The 25556-nt window shown below is 43.8% G+C and overlaps 1 protein-coding gene across 6 annotated transcripts in view; it reads left to right on the top strand.

Moving 5' to 3' along the window:
• LOC106590075 (SWI/SNF-related matrix-associated actin-dependent regulator of chromatin subfamily A member 4) overlaps positions 1-18625 on the top strand; it is a 31122-nt gene extending 12497 nt beyond the window's left edge. For 2 of the 6 annotated variants that reach the window (XM_082966063.1, XM_082966062.1), the window contains exons 9-31: positions 1762-1892; positions 2006-2060; positions 2288-2427; positions 3664-3817; positions 4031-4194; positions 4770-4836; positions 5110-5220; positions 5362-5604; positions 6892-7005; positions 7588-7695; positions 9938-10024; positions 10613-10659; positions 10752-10918; positions 11328-11491; positions 11823-12092; positions 12618-12695; positions 12920-13138; positions 13409-13671; positions 13960-14068; positions 14147-14248; positions 14624-14780; positions 14985-15133; positions 15294-18625. In XM_082966063.1, coding sequence (XP_082822189.1) covers positions 1762-1892; positions 2006-2060; positions 2288-2427; positions 3664-3817; positions 4031-4194; positions 4770-4836; positions 5110-5220; positions 5362-5604; positions 6892-7005; positions 7588-7695; positions 9938-10024; positions 10613-10659; positions 10752-10918; positions 11328-11491; positions 11823-12092; positions 12618-12695; positions 12920-13138; positions 13409-13671; positions 13960-14068; positions 14147-14248; positions 14624-14780; positions 14985-15133; positions 15294-15329 — 3135 coding nt within the window. In that variant the 3' untranslated portion in view covers positions 15330-18625. The remainder of the gene's footprint in view (positions 1-1761; positions 1893-2005; positions 2061-2287; positions 2428-3663; positions 3818-4030; positions 4195-4769; positions 4837-5109; positions 5221-5361; positions 5605-6891; positions 7006-7587; positions 7696-9937; positions 10025-10612; positions 10660-10751; positions 10919-11327; positions 11492-11822; positions 12093-12617; positions 12696-12919; positions 13139-13408; positions 13672-13959; positions 14069-14146; positions 14249-14623; positions 14781-14984; positions 15134-15293) is intronic. The other 4 variants (XM_082966069.1, XM_082966066.1, XM_082966065.1 and 1 more) reach the window with 4 other exon arrangements.
• Positions 18626-25556: the final 6931 nt, after the last annotated feature.

Below are 25556 nucleotides of genomic sequence, written 5' to 3'. Positions count from 1 at the left end.
GGGTGCACCTCAGCCACGCTCAAGGTACTAAACGATATCATAACCGCCATCGACAAAAGACAGTACTGTGCAGCCGTCTTCATCGACCTAGCCAAGGCGACTCTGCCGTATTCTTATCGGCAGACTCAACAGCCTTGGCTTCGCAATTGACTGCCTCGCCTGGTTCACCAACTACTTCTCAGATAGAGTTCAGTGTGTCAACTCGGACGGCCTGTTGTCCGGACCTCTGGCAGTCTATGGGGGTACTACAGGGTTCAATTCTCGGGCCGACTCTTTTCTCTGTATATATCAAGGATGTCGCTCTTCCTGCGGGTGATTCCTTGATCCACCTCTACGCAGATGACACCATTCTGTATACATCTGGGCCTTCTTTGGACACTGTGTTAACAAACCTCCAAACAAGCTTCAATGCCATACAACACTCCTTCCATGGCCTCCAACTGCTCTTAAATGCTAGTAAAACTAAATGCATGCTCTTCAACCGATCGCTGCCCGCACCCGCCCGCCTGACTAGCATCACGGTTCTGACTTAGAATATGTGGACAACTACAAGTACCTAGGTGTCTGGCTAGACTGTAAACTCTCCTTCCAGACTCATATTAAGCATCTCCAATCCAAAACTAAATCTAGAATCGGCTTCCTATTTCGCAACAAAGCCTCCTTCACTCTTGCTGCCAAACATACCCTCGTAAAACTGACTATCCTACCGATCCTCGACTTCGGCAGTGTCATTTTACAAAATAGCCTCCAACACTCTACTCAGCAAACTGGATGCAGTCTATCACAGTGCCATTCGTTTTGTCACCAAAGCCCCATATACCACCCACCACTGCGACCTGGATGCTCTCGTCGGCTGGCCCTCGCTACATATTCGTCGCCAAACCCACTGGCTCAAGGTCATGCTAGGTAAAGCTCCGCCTTATCACAGCTCACTAGTCACCATAGCAACAGCCATCCGTAGCACGCGCTCCAGCAGGTATATCTCACTGGTCATCCCTAAAGCCAACACCTCCTTTGGCTGCCTTTCCTTCCAGTTCTCTGCTGCCAATGACTGGAACAAATTACAAAAATCGCTAAAGTTGGAGACTTATATCTCCCTCACTAACTTTAAGCATCAGCATACTGAGCAGCTTACCGATTGATGCAGCTGTACACAGCCCATCTGTAAATAGCTCATCCAACTACCTACCTCATCCCCATATTGGTTTTATTTACTTTTTTGTTCTTTTGCACACCAGTATTTCTACTTGCACATCATCATCTGCACATCTCACTCCAGTGTTAATTTGCTACTATGGCCTATTTTTTGCCTTACCTCTTTACTCCATTTGCACACACTGTATATAGATCTTCTGTGTTATTGACTGTACTTTTGTTTATCCCATGTGTAACTCTGTGTTGTTGTTTGTGTCGCATTGCTTTGCTTTATCTTGGCCAGGATGCAGTTGTAAATGAGAACTTGTTCTCAACTGGCCTACCTGGTTAAATAAAGGTGAAATAAAAAAATATTTTAAAAAATAGTGATGGTTCAGCAGGCATCTACATTAACCCACACTATCAGCATCAGTATCCAGAGCCGTTCTGACTCTTATCACCAGAAATATTGGACCCCAGGAAGAGTAGCTGATGTGTTAGCAGCAGCTAATGGGGATCCTAGTAAAATACTAAACATTATCAGTATTTGTCGACGCCAAGAATAGTGTATTTCCCCTTCAACGTCAGCATCCAGTGTTTTTCTGACTCGGTCCCCCCCCCCCCCAGCCTCTAGATGAGACGTCCCAGATGAGTGACCTACCAGTGAAGGTGATCCACGTGGACAGTGGTAACATCCTGACAGGGGCGGACGCTCCTAAAGCTGGACAACTGGACACATGGCTGGAGATGAACCCTGGGTACGAGGCTGGAGGAGGAGGATGAGATGGGCCTATTAGGTGTTTAGGGGTATATTTTAGAGGGGGTAAAGGTATGTTTGTGGTTGTAATACTGATGTTCTCTGCTGTTCCAGGTACGAGGTGGCCCCTCGCTCTGACAGTGAAGACAGTGGATCGGAAGAGGAGGAGGTGGGTTTGGTCATAAAAGATAGTACCCAACCATGACTAAACTCTTAATATAGAGATTACAGGATGAAAACGCTACAAATAGGAACAAAATCAACTGAATTGGTTGTACAGTCATAAAGACTAGATTCATTCCACACTCTCTCTGTACCAAAGCTATGACCAGTTTGTCTGAATGGTGATTGACAGGTTGTTGTTGTCCCGCCCCTGGCCTGTCATTGGCCTGTCAGGAGGAAGAGGAGGAGCCCCAGCCGGCAGTGCCTCCAGTAGTGGTCCTCCCAGGGTTAGTGGGGTTAGAGGAGAAGAAGAAGAAGATCCCAGACCCAGACAGTGAAGAAGTATCAGAGGTGGACGTACGACACATCATAGAGTGAGCACACTACACCTGGGTCCCTATAGAGTAACAAAGTATGAGTCATAATACCCATAAAACCTAACGGTCAAACAGGGAAATGGTTCCAATCGTCACCATTCCTTTTTCCCTTTTCTCGATTTTAGAAACACTTAAAATAAGGGCTGTGTTTCGTGTAGGCTTACCCTGGCATGACAGGGTAGTGGCAGGGTAGCCTAGTGGTTAGAGCGTTGCGCTAGTAACCGAAAGGTTGCAAGTTTGAATCCCTGAGCTGACAAGATACACATCTGTCGTTCTGCCCCTGAACAAGGCAGTTAACCCACTGTTCCTAGGCCGTCTTTGAAAATAAGAATTTGTTCTTAACTGACTTGCCTAGTTAAATAAAGGTAAAATAAAAATAAAAAATAACCGTGGAAATCTCTCTATCAATATTTTCGCCTGTATTTACCCCCCAAAAATGGAATGCTAATGAGCTGCTAATGTAGCATTTTCGAATATCGTAGTAAATGGAGACAAATATATTGATAAAAGTCACCTTGTCCTAGAGAGATTTACATGGTTATCAAAATGTCATGCCAGGGTAAGCCTACACGAAATACAGCCCTTATTTTAAATGTTTCTAAAATTGAGAAGTGATTTGACTGAAATTGTTTGGAAGGGCCCATAAGTAAGCATTTAGCCGTTAGTCCACACCTACTGTTTACAAAGCATGTGTCAAATACATTTAGATTTGATTTGAAATGTCTGGTGTATGATTCACGTTTGGAGTCAAAAGAACCGTTCATTTTCAGTGAGGAATTGGGTGAATCTCGAACCTCTGACCTTCTCCAATGTGTTTAAGGAGGCAAGAAGATAGGACACAAGGAGACACAATTGAGATTCACCTGTTGTGCACTCCTGCCTACACATTGGATTTATTTAAATAAGCCATAAAGACAGAAATGCCTACAATTCAGTTTTGGGGTCAAAAGTTCCATTAATATTCAGTGAGAAATTGACCCTAATGCTGTTTTGCTGACTTGCAAATCCTTATCAATGACGGAGTGAATTTTCCAGCTAAAGATGCTTGTCTCTCATAGCGATATAATTTTTTTAAATAGCACAATTACTTTATAGGGCTCATGCCAATATGTAATAATAATACATTAAATTTATAACATGTTTTTAACTGAAGAACTATCATAAAAGTGCTACAGTGATTGCATTAAAGCCATTCAGCCAGTGATATTGTTTCTTCCCTGGTTCCGTCCCTAGGCACGCTAAACAGGATGTGGATGATGAGTATAACAGTGCAGAGGCAGCGTTCGCTCGGGGACTCCAGTCTTACTACGCTGTGGCCCATGCTGTCACTGAGAGAGTGGAGAAACAGTCCACTATACTCATCAACGGACAACTGAAACAGTACCAGGTGAAGCAGCACTGACAAGAGGCTGAATAAGCCTGAGAAGTGACATTTCCTTTCTTAAGTCATTAGAAGAAACCCAGACCAACCTGTACAATTGTGGCTGGCTGACATTGTCCTTTCTCTTTCTCTGTTGATTCTCTCTCCTCTTCCTCTCCTTGTCTCTCCTTTCCACTCAAACTGTTTCTCCCTCCCTCCCTCTGTCCCTCCCTCCGTCAGATTAAAGGTCTGGAGTGGCTGGTGTCTCTCTACAACAACAATCTGAATGGTATCCTGGCTGATGAGATGGGACTAGGAAAGACCATCCAGACCATCGCTCTCATCACGTACCTGATGGAGAACAAACGAGTCAACGGACCTTTCCTCATCATAGTACCGCTCTCGTGAGTACTGTACCGCTCTGCCACGCACGGAGAACCATGGCTTCAATTACAATTAAACTTTAAAGGGACATTACACTCCAAAATCAATCACGTTTTCAAGACCCCAACATTGGTCGTACGTTGAGCTACTGTAAGTCCGTGTCACAGGCCGTTTTGTAGATTCAGCTATATGCCACAATCCAAAATGAATGGAAGACATAAGCTCCACATCATTTTCCAGATTTGCTGTGCTTATTTTTTCCATTACTTTGGGGTTGAGGTACAGTATATAGCTGGATATACACAACTGATGGTGTGGGACTTTTGAAGAGTACTGTCCCTTTAATTGTAACTGTATTCATAGTACACTTAACGTGACTGTCATACATGATATGATGGAGTACAGTACTAATGAGAGGGAAACAATGATCCGGAGAGAGGGGTGGGTAAGGTTTGGTACAGTCGCATAATTCAAAAGTAATAATTAAAATAGAAATAGAATAGTAATATATATGTATCTATCGCTATGGGTACAGTGCTATTTGTTTGCTTAGGTAAGTTTGGCCCTGTGTTTTCCTTTCTTCTCACATTGACAGAACTCTCTCTAACTGGGTGTATGAGTTTGACAAGTGGGCTCCGTCTGTAGTGAAAGTCTCCTACAAGGTGAGTTGGAGCAGCTAACCTTCCGCCAACTATATGGTAACCATGGAAACACTAATTACTTGAGGTCCTGAAATACAGCCATATGGGCGGCCGTGTGGAAGCCTGTCTATAATGCATTCCAATCAAAAGTGTATCACTTGCAGTCAGAACAACAACAACTAGGCTTATTATGAATACAAATGTAAAGTCACACCATTCTAGTAATTATTCATTTAATTAATTCATTAATGTCAACTTAAGTCCAAGTTCCTGTCCTTCATGTTGTCTCTGCAGGGTTCCCCTCAGGCCAGAAGGGCCTTCATCCCCCAGCTACGCAGCGGCAAGTTCAACGTTCTCCTCACTACCTATGAGTACATCATCAAGGATAAACAGGTCCTAGCCAAGGTAACACACAGACACACACTCTACCTCCAGCGTGATTCTGAACAACTCTCACCATGACCATTTGACTGATGACCTATATACCCTCTTTCTCTCTCTGTCTCTCTCTCCTCCATCACACCCCTGCTCCCTCTCCCCCCACAGATCCGGTGGAAGTACATGATCGTGGACGAGGGCCACCGGATGAAGAACCACCACTGTAAGCTGACCCAGGTCCTCAACACCCACTACCTGGCCCCCAGGAGAGTGCTCCTAACTGGGACACCGCTCCAGAACAAGCTGCCTGAGCTCTGGGCCCTGCTCAACTTTCTCCTGCCCACCATCTTTAAGAGCTGCAGTACCTTCGAACAGTGGTTCAATGCACCGTTCGCTATGACTGGAGAGAAGGTGAGTTTTTTTTTAGCTGAAAGAAATTGAGAAATGCTATATATACTGAACAAAAAGATGAACGCAACATGTAAAGTGTTGGTCCCATGTTTCATGAGCTGAAATAAAAGATCCCAGAAAGTGTATTTCTCTACTGTAAGCCGAGCCGAGGCAACAGCGTTTTAGAAAATTTGGCAGTACGTCCAACCGACCTCACATCCGCAGACCAGGGGTAACAAGGAGTCGCTAGAGCGCAATGAGCCAAGTACAGCCCCCCAGCCAAACCCTCCACTAAACCGGACGACACTGGGCCAAATGTGCGCCGCCCTATGGGACTTGCGGTCACGGCCGGTTGTGACACAACCTGGGATCAAACCCGGGTCTGTAGTGACACCTCAAGCACCGTGATGCAGTGCCTTAGACCGCTGCGCACTCGGGAGGCTGCAGACCACATTTAATCAGCTCATCTGTCCCGCGGACTGCCAGCTGCCAATCACTGCTACGTACACTACTGTTCAAAAGTTTGGGGACACTTAGAAATGTTCTTGTTTTTGAAAGAAAAGCACATTTTCTGTCCATTAAAATAATATCAAATTGATCAGATATACAGTGTAGACATTGTTAATGTTGTAAATGACTATTGTAGCTGGATTTTTAATGGAATATCTACATAGGTGTACAGAGGCCCATTATCAGCAACCATCACTCCTGTGTTCCAATGGCACATTCGGTTAGCTAATCCAAGTTTCAAATTTTAAAACGCTAATTGATCATTAAAAAACCCTTTGCAATTATGTTAGCACAGCTGAAAACTGTTGTACTGATTAAAGAAGCAATAAAACTGGCCTTCTTTAGACTAGTTGAGTATCTGGAGCATCAGCATTTGTGGGTTTTATAGCTTCTTTAATCAGTACAATAGTTTTCAGCTGTGCTAACATAATTGCAAACGGGTTTTCTAATGATCAATTAGTGTTTTAACATGATAAACTTGGATTAGCTAACACAACGTGCCATTGGAACACAGGAATGATGGTTGCTGATAATAGGCCTCTGTACACCTATGTAGATATTCCATAAAAAATCTGCCGTTTCCAGCTACAATAGTCATTTACAACATTAACAATGTCTACACTGTATTTCTGATCAAGTTTGTTATTTTAATGGACAAAAAATGTGCTTTTCTTTCAAAAACAAGAACATTTCTAAGTGACCCCAAACTTTCGAACGGTAGTGTACCTTTAGTCAATTGTATACATTTCTGTTCATGAAATTAAATAATATTTAACTCCGTTCTCTTCTTCTCTCCAGGTGGATCTAAATGAAGAGGAGACCATCCTGATTATCCGTCGCCTCCACAAGGTGCTCCGCCCCTTCCTGTTACGCAGGCTCAAGAAGGAAGTAGAGGCTCAGCTACCGGAAAAGGTATAGGTCGTCTCTCCATCTTCACATTTCTTTTAAATACAAACTCATGTTCACAGCTTTCTTCAGTATTTTGTCCATTGGGTGTCTTCTTACCTATGCTGTCAGGTATTTTTCAGCTGACTGTGTTTGCATAATATCTCCATTCTGTGGTTTTAATTGATTGATTGGCTGATTGATTGATTGGTTTATTGATCTCTCGCTCTCGCTGCGTCTCTCTCTCTCTCTCGCTGCGTCTCTCTCTCTCTCTCGCTGCGTCTCTCTCTCTCTCTCGCTGCGTCTCTCTCTCTCTCGCTGCGTCTCTCTCTCTCTCTCGCTGCGTCTCTCTCTCTCTCGCTGCGTCTCTCTCTCTCTCGCTGCGTCTCTCTCTCTCTCGCTGCGTCTCTCTCTCTCTCTCGCTGCGTCTCTCTCTCTCTCGCTGCGTCTCTCTCTCTCTCTCTCGCTGCGTCTCTCTCTCGCTGCGTCTCTCTCTCTCTCTCTCTCTCTCTCGCTGCGTCTCTCTCTCTCTCTCGCTGCGTCTCTCTCTCTCTCTCTCTCTCTCTCTCTCTCTCTCTCTCTCTCTCTCTCTGTCTCTCTGTCCTCCAGGTGGAGTATGTAATAAAGTGTGATATGTCAGCGCTCCAGAGGGTTCTGTACAGACATATGCAGGCCAAGGGAGTCCTACTGACAGACGGCTCTGAGAAGGACAAGAAGGTAAGGAGGAATAACTCAAATTCTTTGTCCAAAACATACAGTATGTAAAATATGCTATTTTTAGATCATATTCTGTTTATATGAATATGTGTAAGAAGCTTTTGATTATACACTGCTCAAAAAAATAAAGGGAACACTTAAACAACACAATGTAACTCCAAGTCAATCACACTTCTGTGAAATCAAACTGTCCACTTAGGAAGCAACACTGATTGACAATACATTTCACATGCTGTTGTGCAAATGGAATAGACAACAGGTGGAAATTATAGGCAATTAGCAAGACACCCCCAATAAAGGAGTGTTTCTGCAGGTGGGGACCACAGACCACTTCTCAGTTCCTATGCTTCCTGGCTGATGTTTTGGTCACTTTTGAATGCTGGCGGTGCTTTCACTCTAGTGGTAGCATGAGACGGAGTCTACAACCCACACAAGTGGCTCAGGTAGTGCAGCTCATCCAGGATGGCACATCAATGCGAGCTGTGGCAAGAAGGTTTGCTGTGTCTGTCAGCGTAGTGTCCAGAGCATGGAGGCGCTACCAGGAGACAGCCCAGTACATCAGGAGACGTGGAGGAGGACGTAGGAGGGCAACAACCCAGCAGCAGGACCGCTACCTCCGCCTTTGTGCAAGGAGGAGCAGGAGAAGCACTGTCAGAGCCCTGCAAAATGACCTCCAGCAGGCCACAAATGTGCATGTGTCTGCTCAAACGGTCAGAAACAGACTCCATGAGGGTGGTATGAGGGCCCGACGTCCACAGGTGGGGGTTGTGCTTACAGCCCAACACCGTGCAGGACGTTTGGCATTTGCCAGAGAACACCAAGATTGGCAAATTTGCCACTAGCGCCCTGTGCTCTTCACAGATGAAAGCAAGTTCACACTGAGCACGTGACAGACGTGACAGAGTCTGGAGACGACGTGGAGAACGTTCTGCTGCCTGCAACATCCTCCAGCCTGACCGGTTTGGCGGTGGGTCAGTCATGGTGTGGGGTGGCATTTCTTTGGGGGGCCGCACAGCCCTCCATGTGCTCGCCAGTGGTAGCCTGACTGCCAAAGGTACCGAGATGAGATCCTCAGACCCCTTGTGAGACCATATGCTGGTGCGGTTGGCCCTGGGTTCCTCCTAATGCAAGACAATGCTAGACCTCATGTGGCTGGAGTGTGTCAGCAGTTCCTGCAAGAGGAAGGCATTGATACTATGGACTGTCCCGCCCGTTCCCCAGACCTGAATCTAACTGAGCACATCTGGGACATCATGTCTCGCTCCATCCACCAACGCCACGTTGCACCACAGACTGTCCAGGAGTTGGCGGATGCTTTAGTCCAGGTCTGGGAGGAGATCCCTCAGGAGACCATCTGCCACCTCATCAGGAGCATGCCCAGGCGTTGTAGGGAGGTCATACAGGCACGTGGAGGCCACACACACTACTGAGCCTCATTTTGACTTGTTTTAAGGACATTACATCAAAGTTGGATCAGCCTGTAGTGTGGTTTTCCACTTTAATTTTGAGTGTGACTCCAAATCCAGACCTCCATGGGTTGATAAATTGGATTTCCATTGATTATTTTTGTGTGATTTGGTTGTCAGCACATTCAACTATGTAAAGAAAAAAGGTTTTAATAAGATTATTTCTTTCATTCAGATCTAGGATGTGTTGTTTAAGTGTTCCCTTTATTTTTTTGAGCAGTATATTTCAAGGTGAAATAATTATAAAATGTACAAGGCAGTATTAGTTTTGTCTTGTTTTAAAAACATTCTCACATGCCTCACTTCCATAAATTCATAGCTTGTGGTGGCTGAAGTCAGCTAAAGTTTGAAGTTGCAGTTTAAAGAAAACAGATTAGTTTCCCCGGGCCCATATACTATTTTCATGGTGAGGAACCATCTAACATCAAGTGGTAAAATCCTGAACTTCTCCTGTAATATCTCTGTGTCTATTGTAGGGTAAATCCTCCTGTAATATATCTGTGTCTATTGTAGGGTAAAATCCTGAACTCCTCCAGTAATATCTCTGTGTCTATTGTAGGGTAAATCCTGAACTCCTCCTGTAATATTTCTGTGTCTATTGTAGGGTAAATCCTCCTGTAATGTCTGTGTGTCTATTGTAGGGTAAATCCTGAACTCCTCCTGTAATATCTGTGTGTCTATTGTAGGGTAAATCCTGAACTCCTCCTGTAATATCTGTGTGTCTATTGTAGGGTAAATCCTGAACTCCTCCTGTAATATCTGTGTGTCTATTGTAGGGTAAAGGAGGTACCAAGACTTTGATGAACACCATCATGCAGTTGAGGAAGATCTGTAACCATCCCTACATGTTCCAACAGATAGAGGTACAGTGGGAATACACACACAGATAGAGGTACAGTGGGAATACACACACAGATAGAGGTACAGTGGGAATACACACACAGATAGAGGTACAGTGGGAATACACACACAGATAGATGTACAGTGGGAATACACACACAGATAGAGGTACAGTGGGAATACACACACAGATAGAGGTACAGTGGGAATACACACACAGATAGAGGTACAGTGGGAATACACACACAGATAGAGAGACAGTGGAAATACACATACACATTTACACACACAGATAGAGGTACAGTGGGAATGCACACACAGATAGAGGTACAGTGGGAATACACACACAGATAGAGGTACAGTGGGAATACACACACAGATAGAGAGACAGTGGAAATACACACACAGATAGAGGTACAGTGGGAATACACACACAGATAGAGGTACAGTGGGAATACACACACACACACACACACACACACACACACACACACACACACACACACAGAGGTACAGTGGGAATGCACACACACACAGATAGAGGTACATACAGTGGGAGTATACTTTCTATTGATGAACTAACCCCACCACAATTCTGTATTTGTTCATAGGAATCTTTCTCTGAGCATTTAGGATTTTCCGGAGGGATAGTGAGTGGGTAAGTGCATAAGTCGATTGAGAATAATTTTCACAACAACGACCCGAAATGCTTTCACTCTATTGGCCTGGTTGTTCTCTCTCTGCCCCTAGTCTTGACCTGTACCGAGCCTCAGGGAAGTTTGAGGTGCTGGACCGTATCCTGCCCAAGCTGAGGGCCACCAACCACAAGGTGTTGTTGTTCTGTCAGATGACCTCGCTCATGACCATCATGGAGGACTACTTCGCCTACCGCAACTTCAAGCACCTGCGTCTGGATGGTGTGTGTGTGTGTGTGTGTGTGTGTGTGTGTGTGTGTGTGTGTGTGTGTGTCGGTATCAGAACTGGGTTCAAATAGTTACTTGGCGTCTTTCTAATACATGCCTGGTGCAATGGAACAAATGGTACAAACCCCACCCATCTGGCATTCCATAAAGGCTCAATCATACTCAAAGTATTTTGTAGTCTAGAAAATAAATACTTTTTGAACCCATGTCTGCTACGCATATGATACAAAATCAAAGTTGGGATTTCTGTCTCTCTTAGTTGCTGTGTTTTACTCATCCACTTCCCTCTCCCCACCTCTCTCCCTCCGCCCGCCGTCCCTGTCTCCCTCCCTCCCTCCGCCCGCCGCCCCTCTCTCCCTCCCTCCCCTCCTCTCTCCCTCCGCCCCCCTCTCCCTCCCTCCAGGCACCACCAAAGCAGAGGACAGGGGCATGCTGTTGAAGGCTTTTAACGACCCGGCCTCCCAGTACTTCATCTTCCTGCTCAGTACCAGAGCCGGCGGGCTGGGCCTCAACCTGCAGTCAGCTGACACCGTGGTCATCTTCGACTCTGACTGGAACCCTCACCAGGTAGGGGGAGTAACACACACACACACACACACACACACACACACACACACACACACACACAACTCCTAAGGGATTGGCTGGAACCCACAGCAGGTACACTTGCAATGTTAGTAGTTGAAGTCATATATGAACATTACTTGAGTGAATATTCAGTTAGAAGTACAAAATAGCCCACTAAACTTGCCATGTTAGTATTGACATGCCACCATGGGCCAGATACTAACTGAATCATTGCTAGCCATCGGAATTTGAACTACGAATATCTAACGATTCAGCCCAAAGTATCCTAACGTATTCAAACCATCTCTCCCTCTCCTCCCTCTCTCTCCAGGACCTGCAGGCCCAGGACCGTGCCCACCGCATCGGCCAACAGAACGAGGTCCGCGTCCTGCGTCTCTGCACCGTCAACTCCGTAGAGGAGAAGATCCTGGCGGCAGCCAAGTACAAACTCAACGTGGACCAGAAGGTCATCCAGGCCGGCATGTTTGACCAGAAGTCATCGAGCCACGAGCGCCGGGCTTTCCTGCAGGCCATCCTGGAGCACGAGGAACAGGACGAGGTCGGGGCCCCGGGGGGCGTGTGGAAGTCTGGGGGGTCTTGGGTGGGTGTGACCGACGAAAGCCCGGAACTCCCACACCCTCAGAATACCCACGCTGCCCACTGACACACCTACCTCTCTCCGTTGTACTGTTCTTCCCGCTTCCTCTTTTTCATCCGTTGTACATCTCTCTCTTTCTTTCTTGCTTTCAATCCCTCTTTCTTCTTTTCACCACTCTCTTTCTCTCACATATTTTGTCCCTTGTGTATGTGTCTTAGGTGGACAAACACAATGTGGATGGTATTTCAAGTACACTTCTTTTGAATGCTAATACTGTTTTAAAGACTTTACATGTACTGTAAATTACATCTTGTGTATATTGACCCATTCCTTGATGATTTTACAGAGTGGTGGATTGGATAGTCTGGTCCCAGACCTGTTTGTTCTGTCTGACAATTCCTCGTGTCATTGGTCATATGGTCACAAACAGATCTGGAACCAGGCTATAGAGCTATAGCTTTGCTCATGTCCTTCTGTCCTGCTGTGTGTTGGGTCTGTCTGTCCATTGGTGTGTGTTTGACCGCACAGGAGGAGGACGAGGTGCCAGACGATGAGACGGTCAACCAGATGATCGCCAGGAGCGAGGAGGAGTTTGACCACTTCATGGTTAGTTAGTGTCTGATGGTCATTTCTCTGGGTCAAGGGTCAATCCAATATCTATACATACAACGATGCAGAATACTCTGTTCTTTTCTCTGCCTACTACGTTACACTTTCGTTTCCTCTTTCTCCTCTCCTCCTTTCTCCTCCCTCTACCTCTGTCCCATCCTCTGTTTTCTCTGTCTTCTCCTCTCTCCTGGTCTCTATCTCCCCGCCCCCTCCCCCTCCAGCGTATGGACCTGGACAGGCGGCGTGAGGACGCTCGGAACCCCCGGCGTAAGCCCCGTCTGATGGAGGAGGACGAGCTGCCCACCTGGATCATGAAGGATGACGCCGAGGTGGAGAGACTCACCTGTGAGGAAGAAGAGGAGAAGATGTTCGGGAGGGGGTCCCGCCAGCGCAAGGAGGTGGACTACAGTGACTCACTCACCGAGAAGCAGTGGCTCAAGGTTAGAGGTCAAGGGTCAGGGGTTAAATGACACTCTGGGATTGGTGTATTCATTTGATGTTGTTTATTAAGTGACAAGGTGCTCATCATGTGTTTGCCTCTCTCTTTCTCCCTCTCGCTCTCGCTTTCTCCCTCCCTCTCGCTTTCCCCCTCCCTCCCTCTCTCTTTCTCTCTTTTTCCCCCTCCCTCCCTCTTTCTCCCTCCCTCTCTTTCGCTCTCTCTTTCTCGCTCTCTCTCTCCCCCCCCCCCCCCCCCCCCCTTCTCCCTCCAGGCCATTGAGGAAGGCACGTTAGAGGAGATCGAAGAGGAGGTGCGTCACAAGAAGACCACCCGGAAGCGAAAGCGTGACCGCGATGACCTCCCTGGCCCCTCCTCTTCCTCCTCGGGCGGCAGGCGGAGCCGGGACAAGGACGAGGACGGGAAGAGACAGAAAAAGAGGGGACGCCCCCCCGCAGAGAAACTCTCCCCCAACCCCCCCGCTCTCACCAAAAAGATGAAGAAGATAGTGGACGCTGTTATTAAATACAAAGACAGGTAAGACTGGGGCCAGTGTTCTCTTCAGCTTGCTTTACAATTTTGACTTACATGCTGGTTGGAGCTAGCCTGGGTACCAGTCTGTTTGTGCCGTCTTGACACTCCTTGTCATGCCAAACATGTTTGGGACCAGGCTAGGTTGGATCAAGGTGCTTGCAACACCAGAGTTGTGAGACTGATTTCCCATATGGGCCACAACATGCTGCAGTACTGACAGTCTGTGTAACTGCTGTGTAACATCAGTACTACGGGTACTAACGTCAGTACCTCTGGTGATGTCTTTCACAGCAGTAATGGTCGTCAGCTGAGTGAGGTCTTCATCCAGCTGCCCTCGCGCAAAGAGCTGCCAGAGTACTACGAGCTCATCCGCAAGCCTGTCGACTTCAGGAAAATCAAGGTAAATTAACACACACACACTCATTCTCATCCCCCCTCTAATCTCTCTCTCCCTCTCTCCTGTCTGTCCCTCCTGTAGGAGAGGATCCGTAGCCACAGATACCGTAGTCTAGGAGACCTGGAGAGAGATGTGATGCTACTCTTTCAGAACGCACAGACCTTCAACCTGGAGGGATCACTGGTGAGACACACACACTTTATACTGGAATGAGTACACAACAACACAAACACATCGATAACAATAGATTAAAAGAGTGGTTGACTTTGTGTGTTTATCGACTTTAACTCACATCGTCCAGTAACTTCATTAGAGCTGTAACTGCTCTTTCTATATGCGCTCTTGTTACTGTATAAAAATGTATCAAGGGACCAGTCCTTTTTTTTGATCAACTTTTTATTTGAATGATTTGAAGCAGGTTAAGGCTGAATAACAATAAGCGGTGGACCAAATAACAATACCATTGTTGGCACATGTCCAACTGCATCTGTGCATGAGCCTAAAATAGCTACATCGGTCTATGGTCTGGTGGCTGTCTGGTTGCTGCCTCGTTCCCAGATCTACGAGGACTCCATCGTGCTCCAGTCGGTGTTCACCAGTCTGAGACAGAAGATCGAGAAGGAGGAGGACAGCGAGGGAGAGGACAGTGAGGAAGAGGAGGAGGACCTGGACGAAGGCTCCGAGTCAGAGTGTGAGTCATCACTGAAGAAAGGAAGTAAGGAATGAAGAAGCACAGGAAGGAAGAAGGGAAAAAAACAATATGGAGAAAAATAAAGAATGAATGAAAGACAGAGAGAGAATGATTAAACCAGCCATCTCTGTGACCTTGCAATAAACTGTGTTGTGGTGTGTGTGTGTGTGTGTGTGTGTGTGTGTGTGTGTGTGTGTGTGTGTGTGTGTGTGTGTGTCCATCCTCTAGCCCGCTCAGTGAAGGTGAAGATCCGTCTGGGACGGAGAGAGAAGAGTAGTGACCGGGGGAAGGGTAGGAGACGTATGGGACGCACCCGAGCCAAACCTGTAGTCAGCGACGACGACACTGAAGAGGAGCAGGAGGAGGTGAGGGGAGAGGTGTGTGTGTGTGTGTTTGCACCTTCCATCTTTGATGTTTTGTTTTATAATCCCTCTGCAAAAATGTGTTGGCCATATTGTGCATGACACCCAGAAATGTTCCCCCTTCTCTCTCTCTTTATATATTTGTCTCTCTCCTCTCCTGTTCCACCTCTCACAGGAACGCTCCCTCAGTGGCACTGATGAAGAATCCTAAATGGAAACTAGCTACTAACTCCAAGATCCAACTCTACTTCCATTATTACCAGGTTTTGTTCAGCTCCATTTCATATCTACTTGGGAATTTCACTCAATATTGACGCCAACTCCCTCCCTGTTATGTACATTAGCACAGCTTTCATAACAACAACTACTGGACATGAAGCACTGCTTAGGTGTGGAAAACAGACTCATTCTGCCTCATCCTGTTAGTCGACGTAAACAACCTTGTTAATGTAATATGTGTCAATTACTAAAAGTGTTATTTATTATGTCTGGTGTCTTTTGGGGGGTAAGTTGAGGCCATATACACTGCCTTCAGTAAGTATTCATACTGCTTGACTTATTCCACATTTTTCTGTGTTACAGCCTGAATTCAAAATATATTTAAAAAAAATTGGACACCCATCTACACACAATACCCCATAATGACAAAGTGAAAACATGTTTTTAGAAATGTTTGCAAATGTATTGAAAATGAAATATCTAATTTACATAACTTGAGTCAATACTTTGTAGAAGCATCTTTGGCAGCGATTACAGCTGTGAGTCTTTTCGGGTAAGTCTCTAAGAGCTTTCCACACCTGGATTGTGCAACATTTGCCTTTTATTATTTTCAAAAATCTTCAAGCTCTGTCAAATTGGATATTGATCCTTGCTAGACGACCATTTTCATGTCTTAGATGTATATCAAAACTGTAACTCGGCCACTCAGGAACATTCACTGTCTTCTTGGTAAGCAACTCCAGTGTATATTTGGCCTTGTGTTTTAGGTTATTGTCCTGCTGAAAGGTGAATTCATCTCCCAGTATTTGGTGGAAGGCAGACTGAACCAGGTTTTCCTCTAGGATTTTGACTGTTCTTAGCTGCATTGTTTCTTTTCTATCCAGAAAAACTCCCCCAGTCCTTAACAATTACAATATGTAGAGTGGTACTCGGTAATGGATTTGCCCCCAAAAACATTACATTGCTTTTCCACATTTTTTGTAGTATTATTTTAGTGCCTTGTTGCAAACAGGATATAGGTTTATTCTGTACAGGCGTCCTTCTTTTCAGTCTGTCATTTAGGTTAGTATTGTGGAGTAACTACAATGTTGTTGATCCATCCTCAGTTTTCTCCTATCACAGCCATTAAACTCTGTAACTGTTTTTTAAAATCACCATTGGCCTCATGGTGAAATCCCTGAGCAGTTTCCTTCCTCTCTGGAAACTGAGTTAGGAAGGACGCCTGAATCTTTGTATCGACTGGGTGTATTGATACCCCATCCAAAGTGTAATTAATAACTTCAAAGGGATATTCAAAGTCTGCTTTTTTATTTTTTACCCATTTACCAATAGTGCCCTTCTTTGCGAGCCATTGAAAAACCTCCCTGGTCTTTGTGGTTGAATCTGTGTTTGAAATTCACTGCTCAACTGAGGGACCTTACAATTATCTGTATGTGTGGGGTACAGAGAGGGGATGGTTATTAAAAAATCATGTTAAACACTATTATTGAACACAGAGTGTGTCCATGCAACTTATGTGACTTAAGCACATTTTACTCCAGAACTTATGTATGCTTGCTATAACAAAGGGGTTGAATATTTATCGACTCAAGACATTGCAGCTTTTCATTTTTTATTAATAAAAAAAAAATAAACATCCACTTTGACATTATGGGGTATTGTGTGTAGATCAGTGACACAAAATCTCAATTGAATCCATTTTTAATTCCGTCTGTAACAACAAAATGTGGAAAAAATCAAGGGGTGTGAATTCTTTCTGAAGACACTGTAGGTGTGTGTTCATCGTCTATTTTGACAGAGGCCCTCTGTTAGAATTGCCACAATTTCTTTCTGTGGTGGTTATAGGAATCTGTGTACATTTGAGCAAGGCTCCGTCCTAAACTGACTTGAGTTGAAATGGAATTGACCCCAAGCTAAAACTGACATACAGTACCTGTCCCATGTATTATACCATAACTCACCCAGTAACTGCACCAGAGATGCTGCTTACAGTAGTTGTAACTGCTATTACTATACACTCTGTTATTACTGACGATTGTATAACAATTAATTAAGGGGCAAATCCTAACTTCCATTTAGGTCAAATTTTCACTTAGTCTCACTTAGGCCTGGTTTCAATCCGGAAGCGTGGATGATCCTCGTTATAGCGCAATTGACATTTAAAAGTAATTCCCGATTGAGCAGACATAGGCAGCCTTTACCGTGAATGCGGTCTCCTCCAACGCGGAAATGTTACCTTTCAAAGGTACATAGCCGGAAAGGGCCGATCGAATTAAAACTATCCCAAAGTCTCCCATTGACGTCAATGCTGACTATGTGAAAATGATATTTAAATGGAAGTTACGTTTGCCCCTAAGTATTAATAATACATTAAGTAATGTAGAAGTAAGTGAAATTTCAAATGCTTCTATTTGGATGTTGTGCTGCTTTCCTAGTGTAACTAAACAAAATGTCAGACTGTTTGAATCTACTTTTTTGCACATTTTCTTCCATGTTTGTTGTTTTTAAGATGACGGACCAGAGGGACAGTAGTTCTTCTCTGTATTCATGTATGCCTCATGGCGGTACGGTGTTAGATATCTATGGTTATGTCATTCTAGATATGCATGTGTACACTGAGTGAACAAAACATTAGGACCACTTTCCTTATATTGGGATGCGCCTCCTGTTGCCCTCAGAACAGCTTCAATTCATCGGGGCATGGACTCTATAAAGTGTTGAATGCATTCTACAGGGATGCTGGCCCTTGTTGACTCCAATGCTTCCCACAGCTGTGTCAAGTTGGCTGGATGTCCTGTGGATGGTGGACCATTCTTGATACATATGGGGAAACTGTTGAGCGTGAAAAACCCAGCAGCGTTGCAGTTCTTAACACACTCAAACCGGTGCACCTGGCACTTACTACCATACCTCGTTCAAAGACACTTAAATATTTTGTCTTGCCCATTCACACTCTGAATGGCACGCACACACAAAAACCATGTCTCAATTGTCTCGAGGCTTAAAAGTCCTTCTTTAACCTGTCTCCTCCCTTTCATCTACACAGATTGAAGTGGATTTAACAAGTGACATCAATAAGAGATCATAGCTTTCACCGGGTCAGTCTGTCATAGATAGAGCATGTGTTCTTAATGTTGTGTATACTCAGTGTATGTATGTAGGATACAATCCAATGTACTGTATTTTTTCATATGACAAAGTTAATGTTATGAGTAGGTCTGAGTGTTTTGTGTAATTATGTGACATGCCTGGATTTTAACCTTTATTTAAAGCTTTTTCATCAAACTGTCCTCTTTTACTTTCATGTCATAGAGTTCAGGGCCATCCTAAGTCAATTGCTTCGATTTTTGGTGTAATTATCATTTCTGGAAAAGGTTTTAGATACAAGATAAATGATTGCGCAAAACACAGGGCCCTAGAAGAGGTATTAACCAAAGTGGCAGTATTCGACTCCCTCCTTCGATGTTGGGGACCTCTGTATCGTGTTGTCATTCACTGGATCTTCAAGACTACAATAAACTACAGTAAGGAAACCATTGAGATATATAGGCTACAGTATTCATATTCAATTTCTTATAAAGAAACGTGATGATTTCCATTTTATTTCAGATCTACAGGTAATTGTGCTTAATGCATGATGGTGTAATGGCCGTTCTTGTCCACAGTGAGGCGATCTCACTCAAACCTTCCAAGCAGCCTTTCCCAGCTAAACTGAGGTGTGTTCCTATCTTATTAGTAGACTAGATAGATCTTTTTAATGCATTTTTATTTATTCTGTTTCCGTCTCAGTCTGGGTGAGTGAGTGTGTGTTAGTGGGGTATTTTGACAGAGGGTGTATGACTTGGAAGGGTTTCTCTCTGACTGAGAAGCAGTGATGCGAGGAACACTTCTTGACAGGTCAACCTCAACCAAAAACACATTTTATGTTATTCCACAGACACAAACTCTCATCAACAAGAGGTTGCAAGAGGTCCATTTAACCTGTCTGGGAACCTGGGACGCTTGCGTCCCACCCTACTCAACAGCCAGTGGAATCGCGTCACGCGAAATACAAATACCTCATAAATGCTATAACTTCAATTTCTCAAACATATGACTATTTTACACCATTTTATAGATACACCTCTCCTGAATCGAACCACGTTGTCCGATTTCAAAAAGGCTTTACAGCAAAAGCAAAACATTAGATTATGTTAGGAGAGTACCCTGCCAAAGAAAATCACACTGCCATTTTCAAAGCAACTAGCATGCATCACAAATACCCAAAACACAGCTAAATGCAGCACTAACCTTTGACAATCTTCATCAAATGACACTCCTAGGACATCATGTTACACAATACATGCATTTTTTGTTCGATAAAGTTCATATTTATATATAAAAACAGCATTTTACTTGTCGTCACGAATGTGCAAAACAAAATATATTTACGTTCGTTCAAACATGTCAAACGTTGTATAACATAAATCTTTAGGGCCTTTTTCAACCAGAGCTTCAATAATATTCAAGGCGGACGATTGCATTGTCTTACTAAACGTTTCGGAAACAAAAGGGTTCCCATGGGCGCCCACATCATAGTAGTAATGGCCCTCCCCCTGTGACCAACTTTCCAAGCCTCTCTTTCGGTCAGTTTCTACCGGAGAAGACTCAAACCACTTTGTAAAGACTGTTGACATCTAGTGGAAGCCTTAGGAAGTGCTAAATGAATCCTAACTCACAGTGTGTTTCAAAGGCAAAATGTAGAAGGTGATTCCACAAATCAGATTTCCACTTCCTGCATGGAATCTTCTCAGGTTTTGGTCTGCCATACTCACAGACACCATTCAAACAGTTTTAGAAACTTTAGAGTGTTTTCTATCCAAATCTACTAATTATATGCAAATTCTAGTTACTGGGTAGGAGTAGTAACCAGATTAAATCGGGTACGTTTTTTATCCAGCCGTGCAAATACTGCCCCCTATCTCCAACAGGTTTTAAGGTCAGGTGACTCAGGTCAATAAATTCATGTATTTCTATCTAACCTGTTTAAACAACATGGAATACACCAATCAGAAGTTATGTTTATTTTTGCGGCACATTGGGCGGATTAGATTATGTTGAGTCGTGGGGCACCAGGCAAAGGCTCGTCACCTCATTGGACAAAGGTTAGTAGGGAGGAGCAGCCTTCTCAAATAGAACAGTTTAGGCCACTGGTTTATTTATTTTTTAGCTAGGATTTTTAGCCCATAGATTTTGTTGTAATGTTTGAGTCACTCGAATATCACATGAATAAACATTAGACGTGGCAAAATGTATATAATTGCGAGAAAATTTGCTTTAAACTGCTAAATGTTCTCTCCGCCAACAAGAGGGGTATGAACCGTTTGAAATAGACGTGCAGCGTGCGTACGGTGGGCGGGATGTTCCCCAATGCTGGAAGGGGGACCTGAGTGAAAAAGTTTGGGAACCACTGATTTAGGGGGTTAGAAATAAATTCCGACGCCACAGTGATGTAGACTAGAATAGCTTTCTGGAGATATTTTTGCATTTATACCAATAGACTATTCGAAGGGGCACGCAAGCTCTTTGTTGTTGAATGTTAAATGAAGCAGCCAATTGAATTGACGGGTAGTTTGAAAGAAGAGCGAACGCGCGATGGCGGTAGGCTATAACAGTTATTTATTCAGACCCATAACCATTCAATCTTCGTGAAGAGAAGTGAAAACCTTCTGAATCCAATTCTAGTCCTATATTATTCAAGGATGTCATAAGAATGATGAAGATAAGGACAACAAAACTTATTTCATTTAACTGTTGAAAGCGAGAAAGGAATGAAGCAACATTAGAGAGAGGAAGAGGGGGTAGGCTAATAACATTAGGGGAAATATTATGAAAGGTATGTACACATCAGTTTACTATTATTACAGGCCCTATTATATTTCAACATTTAAATCCAATTTGCTAGCCTATACTTGTAACTTTGTAGGCCGCATGTGATGCACCAGAATCGCATGTTCTCTTCTGCTTTATCATGGTTTAAACGACATGCATAATTCCAGTCCGTATAATACAATACACTACAGTAATACAGTTCACACTCAAAAATATTAGTCTACTGGAGCTAATTTCAGGTATTCACTCGAGAGTATATAGCCAGCTACATCTATGGGCGTTTTTCTGTTGTGCGAAGCCTATGTACGTCATATACAGTGCATTCCTGAAAGTATTCAGACCCTTTGACTTTTTCCACATTTTGTTACGTTACAGCCTCATTCTAAAATTGATTACATTATTTTGTTCTCATCAATCTACACACAATACCCCATAATGACAAAGCAAAAACCGGTTTAGACATTTTTGCAATTCTGTTGAAAATGAAATAAAGAAATATATGATTGGAGTACACCTTCGATAAATTCAATTGATTCAATTGACACCTGTCTCTATAAGATCCCACAGTTGACAGTGCATGTCAGAGCAAAAATGACCTGGTCTGATGAAACCAAGATTGAACTCTTTGGCCTGAATGCCAAGCGTCACGTCTGGAGCAAACCTGGCACCATCCCTACGGTGAAGCATAGTGGTGGCAGCATCATGTTGTGGGGATGTTTTTCAGGGGCAGGGACTGGGAGACTAGTCAGGATCGAGGGAAAGATGAACGGAGCATAGTACAGAGAGATCCTTGATGAAAACCTGCTCCGGAGCGCTCAGGACCTCAGACTGGGGCGAAGGTTCACCTTTCAACAGGACAATGACCCTAAGCATACAGCCAAGACAACTCAGGAGTGGCTTCGGGACAAGTCTCTAAATGTCCTTGAGTGGCCCAGCCAGAGCCTGGACTTGAACGCGATGGAACATCTCTGGAGACCTGAAAATAGCTATGCAGCAACTCTCCCCATCCAACCTGACAGAGCTTGAGAGGATCTGCAGAGAAGAATGGGAGAACCTCCCCAAATACAGGTGTGCCAAGCTTGTAGCATCATACCCAAGAAGACTCGAGGCTGTAATTGCTGCTGAAAGTGCTTCAACAAAGTACTGAGTTAAGGGTCTGAATACTTTTGTAAATGTGATATTTCTGTTTTAAATGTTGAAACTAGCAACATTTTTTTTTAACTGTTTTTGCTTTGTCATTATGGGGTATTGTGTGTAGAATGATGAGGGGGGGGAAACAACTATTTAATACATTTTAGAATAAGGCTGTAAACCAGCAAAGTGGGAAAGGTCAAGGGGTCTGATATATATACATATATATATCACACACACTACCAGTCAAAAGTTTGGACACACCTACTAATTCAAGGGATTGTCTTTATTTTTACTATTTTCTACATTGTAGAATAATAAGTGAATACATCAAAACTATGGAATCATGTAGTAACCAAAAACGTGTTAAACAAATCAAAATATATGTTATTAGATTCTTCAAAGTAGCCACCCTTTGCCTTGATGACAGATTTGCACACTCTTGGCATTCTCTCAACCTAAAACAAAAGATCTAGCTTAAAGGAAAAATCCATCCAAAACCACTCATTCATTTAATTTACTGTGTTAAATAACACTAATATGTGAGATCAATATTTTTGGTAAACAAATGTTTCATTTTGGCATTATAATAAGGTTGGTAGCAACTACAAAATCCATAATGCAGTGCTCTCTCTTGGCTGACTAGCTAGCTAGCTAGCAAACGTAGCTACACACAATAATACCAAAGACAATATCAGCATGTAAAGTAGTGCAGTTTGTTTAGGTGAGTTTACAGCTATCAATTTAGGAGTCTACCATCTCACCATGTTCAACCTGCAGATCGATGTCCCACACAGAGTGGAGTCTGACATTCGCAACGGCAGATATAATTTGAGGAGATGGGAAACGTTGCCCATGTTACGTCAATGGGACGCGCTCTCCTTCAAGGAGTGAATGGGAGTCTATTGGGCGCTAGCTCAAAAACCCAACATTAGCACGAATTTCGTCAACAAGAAGTACAAAATTACATATATTTTCCAAGATGTGAGAAAAATAGGCAAGTTTCTCAACACTGACATTGAGAAGGGATTGCGTGATGATTAGCTTACCAACCGTGTAACACAGCATGACAACGTGAACGCGATTGGTCGACTGGGTGGGGCGTTAACATTCCGTTCATTCATTGGATTCATTTCTCCTCTCTATAATATCTCTGGCAACGGCACCATGCAATGCACCCTGGACTAAATTTACTAGACCCTCTGTTAAATTACACATTTCTCGAGGTAGGAATATCACAAAAATAGGATCAATGGCTCATTCGAGAGAAGACGTCCTCCCGAATTATGACATCGGCCAGTATTGAAATTTGACATGTATGATAGACGTTTTTGGCGATGTAAAAGTCTTATTCCTGTTAACTTCCAGTGAAGTGAGAGACTTTATCACAGTGTTACGTCATACCATCCGGATTTCTGCCTGCTTGAACGCCAATAACTCAGATACACGTGAAAACATGAAATGACTAAGGGAATCGATAGATCATCACTCAGAGATGCACAAAAACAATATAATATAAAATATCAGTGAACTTTTTCTTTAAACTGATGGATTTCGATGGGGATTTTTAAAATTGTTACTTAGATAGATGTACTGGTGCGTCAATCAACTCTAGGGGATTAATTACAAACTGCGGCAAATGTTATGCGTATGGAGCCTATATTTTTTCTTCTGGTTGATGTTAAGCCACAACATTAGGTCATAGTTCAACCTTACCATACTCACTTGATGCAGGTCAACCTTAACTGTTAAAAACACATTTCATGTTTGTCCACAACATGACAAGAGGTCCAATAAATGACTCACTATCTGACTGATATAAACAACCTGGATTACACCAATCAGAACTGATGTTTATTTTTGTGGAGCATTGACAGTAGGCACAGGATAGAGAATGGTCAGTGTACTGTGCAGTCTCTCTAGGGGCGCGAGTTGATGGCAATACGATAGTGTGTGTGTGTGTGTGTGTGTGTGTGTGTGTGTGTGTTTTGACAGTGTTTGACTTGGAAGGGTTTCTCACTCTGGAGCCGTGCTTCGAGGAACACTTCCTGACTTCTAGGAACCCCTTGTCTGGACCTCCTGGAGGAACGCGCACACACACACATCCAGAGCAAGTCTCAGCGAGCTGTTCACATCTGTCAAGGGGGAGGGGCGGCACATTCATGTTCTCCCAGTTGGAGGGAGGATGGGGAGTGGGAAAGCCATGTGTCTAAAGCTAACTCAAAGCCATGTACATAGAACGGGTCCTAAACATGAGTAGAACAGGTAGGGTAAACACTACCTAACTTGGAAAACAAGTTGCTGTTGTTTTGAATGTAGAGTCCTTAGGATTGCTATCTAAAGGTCATATGAAAAAGGTTATATGAAGTCAATCAATAGCCTCTGAGAAAATATGTTTTATACTCGCACACACGAACAGGGCCAGACAAGATTAAAGCTAAAGCCATCCTGTCCATTACGAGGGATGGGGAGAGGTACCATTTTCACAGGCCACGTGAGTTTGTTTCAGTGTGCGTGAGTGCTAGTGTGTGTATGGACACAATGGTCATCACCCCTCTTGCTGTACCAAAGTATGAAGCACTTATCAGAGTCAGAGCTCTTAATCGTTAGGCCCTAATTGGAGCAGAGTGGAGCTCTCTTTCTCCCACCCTATCCTAGCACTGGGCTTGAGATGCTCTATACAGAGTACAGGGCCGAGGTATCAGCTTCCAGTCCAACCAGCACATGGCCTGACTGGCTGCATCTATCGATCTGTCAAGGACACACACACACACACACACACACAAAATAATCACTCGAGGACATGCACTGTTACTTGATTGAAGACTACTGCACTGAAAAGCCTGTGTTGTTAGATAATGTGATATAGGATATTGCTGGAGTGTTGCCCAGGCAGGAGGTTTGTTTCCCACAAATGCTCCATGTTGCACTTTCTGTCTGAAAGAGAGATCAGTTGTCAGCCTAAGGGTTCGTTTAAGGTCAAGATTCCATTGTGTTTTATAGGAGTCAATGATTCAAATCAAACGTCATTTAACCTCTTACATCTAGATGTTCCACTAGCGGAACACCGCTCCAATATTCAATGATAGGGCGTGGCGCGAATTACAAATTCCTCAAATCCAAAAACTTCAATTTTTCAAATATATGACTATTTTACACCATTTTAAAGACAAGACTCTCCTTTATCTAACCACACTGTCCGATTTCAAAAAGGCTT

Source organism: Salmo salar, chromosome 02 (genome assembly GCF_965601325.2).
Source record: "Salmo salar chromosome 02, fSalSal1, whole genome shotgun sequence".
Classification (NCBI taxonomy): Eukaryota; Metazoa; Chordata; class Actinopteri; order Salmoniformes; family Salmonidae; genus Salmo; species Salmo salar.
The sequence above is the reverse complement of the archived record's forward strand: the minus strand, read 5'-3'. Positions and strand labels throughout refer to the sequence as shown.